The sequence below is a fragment of the Rhopalosiphum padi genome, chromosome 1 (genome assembly GCF_020882245.1).
Source record: "Rhopalosiphum padi isolate XX-2018 chromosome 1, ASM2088224v1, whole genome shotgun sequence".
Classification (NCBI taxonomy): domain Eukaryota; kingdom Metazoa; phylum Arthropoda; class Insecta; order Hemiptera; family Aphididae; genus Rhopalosiphum; species Rhopalosiphum padi.
The window spans coordinates 3021156-3031114 of NC_083597.1; the positions used below are offsets into that span (position 1 = coordinate 3021156).

Below are 9959 nucleotides of genomic sequence, written 5' to 3' on the forward strand. Positions count from 1 at the left end.
GGGGTTTTTAAAAATAAAAATCTTAAAAATTAATGTAAGACTTGAACCATTGATTATAGAATATACTATTCTTTAACCAATGCTTGAACATACATGTAGAATAGTAATTGTAGGGCACTAAAAAAGTCAAAAAAATACAATAGGTAATTTAATTGTAACGCTGACCAAATTTGAGAATATTAAGTCAAGATGGACCTTGATATCATCTGTAGCAAACATGTTAAACTTGATTTTTATATATTGAATTACTCAAGAAATATTCTCCTTTGCAATAAAAAAATATATGGATTATTCAAAAAATTGAAATTGTGATTTTACTTAAAATTGAGTAAAAAACTAAAAATATAATTTCAAAATTTTTTATAGTTTTTGAAAAAATGATTGTTCTTCATATGTATCAGCCAGTATAAGTATTATTTAATATTCAAACTTTATTTTATTATTATATATCATTTTCTAAAAGAATATTTATCCTAAGTCAATTTTTTTTATCAATAGTCAAATACATGTATAATTACTGTTATTAAAATATCAATTATGCTACTTATATTATACCAACAAGGCAACAAATAAGTTAACTGAAATAAAAGGAAAAAATAAACTATTGAAATATATAAAGAATAAATTTCAGTATTATATTACATATGAATTATATTTAGCAAGATGTATAGTTTTCACAATTTCCATAAACAACTTTCTAAAACACTTATTATAGCTACAATTTATTTTTCAAATTAATAATTTTTATTACAGTTTAGTTCCATAGAATGAGTGGTTTGGCCCTTTTCCATATTTTTGCCAATCAATTCCAGTAATGGTAGGCTTATTTGGTAAACATTCAAGACCCTTAAATAAAGTAAAGTTAAGGATAATTTATTATACAATTTTGAAATAGAATAAAATATTACTTGTGCCTTGTATGGATCACCAGTTAATTCCCAATCTCTAGCATAATATCTCTGAAGCCAAGGTTGACTAACATCACGTCTGTAAACCTGGAATAATAATTTTGAAAATGTCTTTGTTATTAACATAATTTAAGGCAGATTTGTAAATTGTGAAACAGGGCTGGATTGGTCTGGTGAGCTACCGGGTAAAACTCAGTGGGCTGCTCAAAATATGGACGGTTTTGAGTGTTTGGTCGTATTTTTTATTTTTCTGATAAATTAGTACAAATATTGGTAGAAAATATAATTGTTTTGAATTATTTAAACCATACAGTAGCTGTAGTTTTAATCAAACGTTAGCAATTCTAAAACTCAGTAAGCTGATATCTAGCCAATCCGGTGCTGTTGTAAAATTATATTGCACATTTATTAAGTTTATTTGGGGGACAATATAAGCATAATTAAAAAAATAATTTACATTCTATATAATAATTAGTATTATAAGCAAATTTGATAGTTAATAATGATTAGTGACAGTAGATTGATATTTATGAGCAGGCACTCAGCAGTACCACCTGACCTGGAACTTTTTAGGTATTATCATTATTATATTAATAGGTCTCTAAGGCCACTGTCTTTTGAGTCAGGTGCGTATATTACCAGGAAGTGAGGTGGAGGATAGTTTAAGTTGGTATGAAATTTAAAGTAATATAATTTTGTTAATTGATTAAGGGTAGGAATTTTTAGGTCATTTTGAAGGACCAAAGTGAAGATGTTATTAATTGTAGGCAGATGGATTGAAAAAACTGAAGTGTTTTGGTATTGGATGGCTTTGAAGTGCCACATAACTGAATACCGTATGTCCAAATTGGTCAAATTATTGACTTGTATATTATGGTAAGTTTATTGGATTGGGAAAATTAACCATAATTTTTAAATTGAAAAAAAATAATGAAATCTATATCAAAGTTGAAATATCCAACAATGCAACAGTGCCTGATGGCTCATATACTTCAATGTCATAGTAATTATCCAATTATTTATCTACATTACGATAATATATTTCATTTAGGGACGTAATATTGTTTTATAAGAGACTAAGAAAAGTAGATACTCACGTTATTATAAACCAGTTTATTCGACAGAGAGTTTATCCTGTCGGGTATGTTTAAAAGCACATACACGATGACAGCGGAAGGTAAGGCTTCGTACCACATTTCGAAGTCACCCCGATGTATAAACGCCGTGAAATTTGGAAAATTCGTCGTACTCGTACGACGGAATTTCTTTTCCAACCCGTATCCGTTTTTATTTTTTTAATGTTTTTATCATGACAAATAACCCGAAACGGCGACGACCTCGGGCTGAGATAAGGATCATATGCTTGATCATGTTAGCCAACCTAATGTGATCGTGGCAGCTGCAAATTTTGCAGCTGCCACGGCTCCGGACCTGATCATTGGCTCAGCGGCCGCACTGTTTATCTCAATGGCGTTTGTTTGTTTACTGGCCATTCGCGATTGGCTCCGAACACATTAGCTGCTCAAAATGTACGGTGCGTTTTTTACGTTTCCGACTCGCGTATACGGCGATGTTCTAAATAGTAAATAGTAAATAATAATAATATTTTCCCGGTTGACGCCGACGCCGAAAGTTTTTTAAAATTTATTTTATCACTATTCACCGGTCTGCACTTCTTGCTCGTTTATCGTCAACTGCGCCGACGTTTTTGTGTTTTTTTATTTTTTATACCGTGGTTTTTATTTTCGTTTGTTTCCCACGGTATTTTCTTCAACGGATAGTCGTGCGCAGCTAGTAACACCGTCGATACCAGTTCTCCGTCGGTCACACGCATGTATTGTTAACGGAGAAAACGTCGCCGAAATCTTAACACCAGTTGGTCGGCCCGCGCTTTTTTGGAGGGTCTAGTTAGTCGTACGACAGAACCACACATACCGATTACACTAAGAAGTGCCAGTCAGACTTAGGACGCCGCAATGTCTATCACACCATTCAAGAAACGCGTCTGTTACTATTACGACAGTGAGTATCGTTTTTATAGATGTTGAATATGTTGTATGTGTGCTCTGAATGTCATTGTTCAATGCTTTCGACACTTCAGCTGTGGGTATGGCAAATTGGCAACTCTTGTTTTGATGTCAGGTCAGCTACAGTTGAATATAATCTAAGTTGGTCTATTATCCTTCACAAATGGCATATAACAAGAAAAACTTAGTTATGCCTGCAGTTTGTTTTTGTTTTTTTCTATTCGTCCTTATACTGTCTGTAGTTCTGTATGACGTATTCGTCTAATATGAACTGGATCTATTAAAATTAAGCAAAACTTGATGAGGTGCTAAAAAAGCTACTAAATTGTTTTAGTCAAGTATTTGTTATCATTATTTTTATGCATATAGAATAAATACACATGAAGATATTACAAAATATTTTTGAATTAATCTTAGTGTGTTATTTTATTTTAGTCAAAATTATTAATTTAATCTATTCTATATTTATAAAGATCTTAAGTATAAACTACTTATTAAATAACTGTAGTTAATAATTATAATGACTTTAATTACTCTATATAAAGATTACAAATAATTACGTATAATTTTATTGATTATAAAATTAAATACAGCTGTACTTATTAGACTTGAATCTGTATAATACAATTATCATTCCTTTTTATATATGTTAAAATTATAAAATTCTTATTCAGATATAAGTTTAAATCTGGATTTTGACTTATATACCTTAACATTTTGTTATTAAACTTCCCTTATGTATTTACAGTATGTATAAGTAAAAATTACAAGAAATAAAAAATGAATACATTACTTATCTAAATACATTTGATTAAATATGTATAAATTTCAAAATGTTTTATTATATTTATTCCAACTTAGATTACAGTTCTGGTAGAGTTTATTAAATATTATGTTTAAGTATAAACTATAAATAGTTTACAAATACTTGTAGTTTTGACTAAATAATTTGATAATTTTATGAATATTTGTATACAATCATCTTCTAAGGTTGGTTCTCTAAAAAAATGCATTCAAGTATACTTAAGCTTTTTTTTTATCAAACATAAAAAGTAAATAAGAATGCAAAATAAATTAATCTTTGGACTCTATAAATATGTTTGTTTTGTTGTACTTTTATTTGCATGATTGATTAATGATTATATTCAATACAAGGTACCTTTTATTTATACTATTTTACATTTTGTGTATGCTTGTCATGTTTTTAAATGAATGAATGCTGTTTAAATTAATTTCTTATATTTTTTTTTTTTATTAATGAAATGACTGAAAAATAATTTAAAATACTATCCATATTTTTATTTTTATTTAATAGTTTTGAGGTATTATAAATATAAATTTAAAAAATTTTAATTTAAGTAAAACATTTGGTATGGACATATGGTATCTAAACAAATGATTACACATATTATATGTAGTAAATAATTTAGTAATACAATATATATTATTTATTTGTATACTTGGCTAATTCATAACCCATCTTCTTAATTTATATTTATAATAAGTATAATTTTAAATATTATTAAACTATTTGTAATTGTTACTATACTCTTATATTTAAATACTTAACTGAATGTAAAGATCTGTAATGTATCTATAAAGATATTTGTTTTTTTAATTTTTTTTTTTTTTTTTTATTGTCATGTTATAAAAGCCTATAATCATTGGGTGTATATTTTTTTGAAAGATAGTTTAGACTAATTAAAATAATTTACATTATGTCTTTTATCAATAATAGTATTATTAACTACATAAAGTATATTCTTAGAAATTTGATGGTTTTATACTATGTCAGACATAAAGTTATATTGATATCAATTGTCACTAAACAAATTTAATTATCCCCTGTTTTTGATGTGTTAACCTTGATCATTACATCTGTGAATTCCTATAATTACGTATTTATCCCAGGGGTTGAGACATTTATTGAACATAGACTAAATTTTAGAAAAGTCAATTTATACCACTGAATCATATAAAATGCACTACTAATGATTATATTTTTAATACAATTAATAAATGGTGTCAATATTTTGTATAGGTAATTTTAACAGAAGTACAATAAGTGATTCCAAATAATACAATATTGTCAACAGTTTTGATTCATAATATGCAGAAATAAAATATAACGATCATTGTAGTATTATAAATTAGGTACATAATTGTGTAGTTTATTTCTCATATAACCTATTAACTTGATACTTGAATATAATATACAGTTAATATACACCTCTATGAGGTACCATGTTCAATAAAAGATATCATTTTTTTATAAATGTACCTATATTTTAAATTTAAAAAAAATACATGAATTTTTACTATGAGTTGTTGAAGTATAAAAATTCAACCTAATATAAATGTGTATCTCCCCTAAATATCAATTTTTTTAATTACTTACTGTTTAAAGGTAGTTGAGTAATTAAATTATTTTAGAAGTTTATGTGTTTTCTTTTAATAGATAGAAAACTTTTTCTATCACTTTCAAACAGCTATTTAATGTAATTAATTTACCATTGTACATTTTTTACAGGTGACATAGGAAACTATTATTATGGACAAGGTCATCCTATGAAACCACATAGGATTCGAATGACTCATAATTTGCTTTTGAATTATGGTTTATACCGTAAAATGGAAATATATGTAAGTCAAAATAATATTTAGTCTTGATGATATTTTTCAATTACTTATAAAATCAATGTTTATAATAATTTAGAGACCTCATAAAGCTACTGCAGAAGAAATGACCAAATTTCATAGTGATGAGTACATACGGTTCTTAAGAAGTATTCGTCCTGATAATATGAACGATTATAACAAACAAATGCAAAGATGTAAGTATATTGACACTTTTACTAAAATCAAATGTAATTGTTAAAATGGTTATTATTATTATTTTTTCACAGTCAATGTTGGTGAAGATTGTCCAGTTTTTGATGGTTTATACGAATTTTGTCAGCTATCTGCGGGCGGTTCAGTAGCAGCAGCTGTAAAATTAAATAAACAATCTGCAGATATTTGTATCAATTGGGGAGGTGGTCTTCATCACGCAAAAAAATCTGAAGCCAGTGGCTTTTGTTATGTTAATGATATCGTACTTGGTATATTAGAATTGCTTAAATACCATCAACGAGTGTTGTACATTGATATTGATGTCCATCACGGTGATGGTGTTGAAGAAGCATTTTATACAACTGATAGAGTTATGACAGTTTCATTCCACAAATATGGCGAATATTTTCCTGGTACTGGAGATCTCAGAGTAAGTCAATGAATAGTGAAATTTAATTTTTAATATCTTAATTTGCTTAATCTGTTAATGGTTGCAATATTAGCATTCAAATAAATTCGTTTTTATAAGGTCCTATAAATACTTTTCTTATGATAATTATCATAGTTTTATAAATTTATGCTTGTAGTTTTATAATTTGATAGATTATGTATCAAACTAATATATTGATTAATTTTTTTTTTCTGTCATACATTATAAAATGTTAAGTTTATTTTTCTTTTAAAGTCTCTTATCAGTTATCACTTATTATATTACATAGTATAATATACTTAATTTTAAATTTTCTTATATTATCTGCCAAATAAATTATTTAATAACAATATTAAAATGTATTATTATTTTAGGATATTGGTGCTGGAAAAGGAAAGTACTATGCAGTTAACATTCCCTTAAGAGATGGAATGGATGATGATAGTTATGAATCAATATTCGTACCAATAATTACTAAAGTAATGGAGACGTTCCAACCTAGTGCAGTTGTATTACAATGTGGAGCGGATTCACTTACAGGAGACAGGCTTGGATGCTTTAATCTAACTGTTAAAGGTATGTCAGTTTTGTACATTATTAATTTATGAACTTCAAACTTAAAAACTGTAAACAAACATTTTTAGGTCATGGCAAATGTGTTGAATTTGTAAAACGTTATGGCTTACCCTTTCTTATGGTTGGCGGAGGTGGTTATACTATTCGAAATGTATCTCGATGTTGGACATATGAAACAGCTGTGGCCTTAGGAGCTGAAATTGCTAATGAATTGCCGTATAATGACTATTTTGAATATTTTGGGCCTGATTTTAAACTTCATATCAGCCCTTCGAATATGACTAATACAAATGCTACAGAGTATTTAGAAAAAATTAAAAACCGACTCTTTGAAAACTTACGAATGCTACCTCATGCACCAGGAGTTCAAGTCCAAGGTAAATTTTATTATACTTATAATTGTAATTATATAGTTAATTTTTTGATATAAACTTTTAAATGAACTACTTACTATTTTATATTTATTTTTGTTATTAGCTATTCCTGAAGATGGAGTACGCAATGAGTCAGAAGATGAAGATAATGTTAACCCAGATGAAAGGAATCCTCAATCTATTACAGATAAACGAATTGCACCTGATAATGAATTTAGTGATAGTGAAGATGAAGGAATGGCTCCTGGTGTGGGGGGTGGTGGCCGAAAAGATAATAGGTATTGCAACTGGTTTATATAATATATAATATAAATAATATAATATTTAATATATATAATATTATTACTTTTGTTTTAGATCTTATAAGACTGTCACACCTGCTAGAAAACAAGCACGTTTGGACTCGAATAGGATGGAAGTCGATGAACCAGAATTTAATATTCTAAAAGGTAATTATTTTTAATATGAATCTCTCAACATAAACAAAAATGTACTATCATACTGCAGTTGCTAATTGCCAATTTTTAAATTTTCATTGTATACATCAATTTTTGTCAACTAAAAAAATTCATATTCTAGTTTTTAGCCAAAAATACATTGTCAAAAGTGTTATTTACTATCTGGCATTTCAATTCAAGATCTTGTTTGAAGGTTGAAAATGTTGGCACTTCATAAGCGATTGCTAAATTTTTTCCTTTAAATAATGATTTTATATAATATGTTTATTAATTATTTACAGTTCAGTATAATATACATGATATATTGAAATTACAAAATGTTTTTTATATTACCAATGTATTGACATTTTATTTTATTATTCATGCAGATAATGATTAATTAATAGTATAATGTTACTTATAATGGTATGACAAATTATATTCTTCCAATTCTATTTTTTTATATATATTAAGTAGATTCTGTGAGTTTCTTATAAAGTTATGTTCTTTTATAGTTTTATGAAATGGTCTTGCGTTTGTTTATAAAACTTGATGTATAGACAGTGTTGTATTCATATTTAAGACAAATTTTCCAAAGGTCATATATTTTATTCATAAAATTATCGATTCAATGTATTTTAAGTTTTTAATATCACTTAATGCTTAAATAATGTCTTAATTAATGTTTTAATATTTTTTTTTAGATGACAAAGAAGACAAATCTGTTAGTTCTGATGATTCTAATAAAAAGGATGCTGTCAAGTCGTGAATTTATGACTAAAATATATAATACAATTGTAAATAATTTAAAAAAAAAAAGTAAAACAATGATTTACTGTCATTCATTTGTGTACATAAACTTCTATATTTAGGGCGGTATAATGTAATTTAGTAAATTATCTTATTTATAGTTACTAATTTATGGTTTATGATTGTTAACTCTAATAATAACGCCCTTAGTAAGTTTTAAAAAAATGAAGTAAGCTGCTATTAAGCTGAGTATACGGCAAAAGATATTTTTTCACAATAATTGTTTCTACATTTTTATATTTAGGTATATCGATTTGTTTTAATTTTTGTAATTATATTAGTTTATTCAGCAGCTGAAACATTTTAAACAAATGGAAGTGATTGACGGTATTATATGAATATTCAACTACAACAAACATTTTTTTGATTTGTGGTTATTAAAGTTAACAATTATTATTTTTTTTCTTTTTCAAACTATTTACATCATTACAATATTTAGTAACTTCCGGTAAGTATAAAATGTGTATAGTACAGACTAACATATCTTAATTTTCAATCAAACAAATTTTACATGTTTTAAGTTCTGAAAACTTTTTTAAATGAGGTCATCAACAAATTTACCAAGTCAGCTATTTATAATATAGTTGTAATCCATTTTTTTTTTTTTTTATCAAATTTATAATAGTCTTACATCTTATTAGTTTTATTAATTAGTAAGATCTAATATAAGATAATAATTTTCAATCCTAATTATGTATTTTATTTTGTACTATTAAATAACTATATATATATATTTTTTTTGTATAAAACAAAATAAATAATATTTATTACTTTATTTTATAACTATTCTGTGTTATTTAATGGATTTCAATTTATAGGTTGGTATTATTTTTATAATCTAATGCATTCAATTTAAATTTATTGGATATGTAAAAACTAAGCTTAATCAGATATTAGTTAATATTCTTCTATTTGTCCAGTTCAATCTTTTCCTAACACTTACACTTGAGTAATATTTTCTTATTTTTTTCCACAGTTGTGTTCTAATATTTTTACTGTCTAAATATTTTTAATTTGTTCTTCATACAAATAAGAGTGAAATGTCTTTTTTCTACGAACAGTATAGAATAACAATTTGTTATTACTTAATTAGTTGACTTCTAATCATTTTTGAAACATTTTTCATATAAGTTATCAAGTGTTTTACTACAGCAATTTTAAATGAGCAAAATAATATTTACTTAAGGTTTGTAAAGTTTAGATGGGAACATTTAAACCATGGACACTAGTGCCAACAATATTTTAGAGAGCTTGTTTTCTTTTCATGTCAAATAAAGTTTAAATAAGACTTATGGGTTATGAAAATTGTTTATACATGACTTAAGTACCTGTAGTAGAGCTGAAAAATTTTAAAACATTTATCAGTGATTTAGCATTTACTTAGGTAACAATTCACACATAGGTATCTATTTAAATACTTATTAAGAATAAACTGTCTTGATTATACACTATAATATTGTAGTCTTACAATTAAACATCATAGAAATAATGTTATTTCAATCATGATAAAAGTTTATAGACTACAAACATGACATTTCAAATTGGTACAGTGGACACCGCTTATA

The 9959-nt window shown here is 26.3% G+C and overlaps 2 protein-coding genes across 2 annotated transcripts; one reads left to right on the top strand and one right to left on the bottom strand.

Annotated features, from left to right (window-relative positions):
- Window positions 1-633: 633 nt before the first annotated feature.
- On the bottom strand, window positions 634-2214 carry LOC132929891 (uncharacterized). The gene is made up of 3 exons (XM_060995526.1): window positions 2006-2214; window positions 909-995; window positions 634-846 (listed from the first exon to the last, which is right to left on the bottom strand). Exons 1-3 carry the CDS (start codon window positions 2102-2104, stop codon window positions 748-750), a joined length of 285 nt encoding a protein of 94 aa, XP_060851509.1. The 5' UTR covers window positions 2105-2214; the 3' UTR covers window positions 634-747.
- A 175-nt stretch (window positions 2215-2389) lies between these two features.
- On the top strand, window positions 2390-9177 carry LOC132929881 (histone deacetylase HDAC1). Its single transcript, XM_060995515.1, has 9 exons — window positions 2390-2930; window positions 5466-5578; window positions 5652-5769; window positions 5842-6197; window positions 6572-6773; window positions 6842-7150; window positions 7251-7425; window positions 7505-7596; window positions 8289-9177. Exons 1-9 carry the CDS (start codon window positions 2885-2887, stop codon window positions 8351-8353), a joined length of 1476 nt encoding a protein of 491 aa, XP_060851498.1. The 5' UTR covers window positions 2390-2884; the 3' UTR covers window positions 8354-9177.
- The last annotated feature ends 782 nt before the right edge of the window (window positions 9178-9959 follow it).

What these genes read in the sequence shown, in the direction of transcription:
- LOC132929881 (XM_060995515.1), top strand. Translation starts at nt 2,885, where the DNA reads ATGTCTATCACACCATTCAAGAAACGCGTCTGTTACTATTACGACA. An exon ending in TAACAAACAAATGCAAAGAT is followed by an intron (nt 5,770 to 5,841) that starts GTAAGTATATTG and finishes ATTTTTTCACAG; the next exon opens with TCAATGTTGGTGAAGATTGT. An exon ending in CTTTAATCTAACTGTTAAAG is followed by an intron (nt 6,774 to 6,841) that starts GTATGTCAGTTT and finishes AAACATTTTTAG; the next exon opens with GTCATGGCAAATGTGTTGAA.
- LOC132929891 (XM_060995526.1), bottom strand. Translation starts at nt 2,104, where the DNA reads ATGTGGTACGAAGCCTTACCTTCCGCTGTCATCGTGTATGTGCTTTTA. An exon ending in ATAAACTGGTTTATAATAAC is followed by an intron (nt 996 to 2,005) that starts GTGAGTATCTAC and finishes TTATTATTCCAG; the next exon opens with GTTTACAGACGTGATGTTAG. An exon ending in GTGATCCATACAAGGCACAA is followed by an intron (nt 847 to 908) that starts GTAATATTTTAT and finishes ACTTTATTTAAG; the next exon opens with GGTCTTGAATGTTTACCAAA.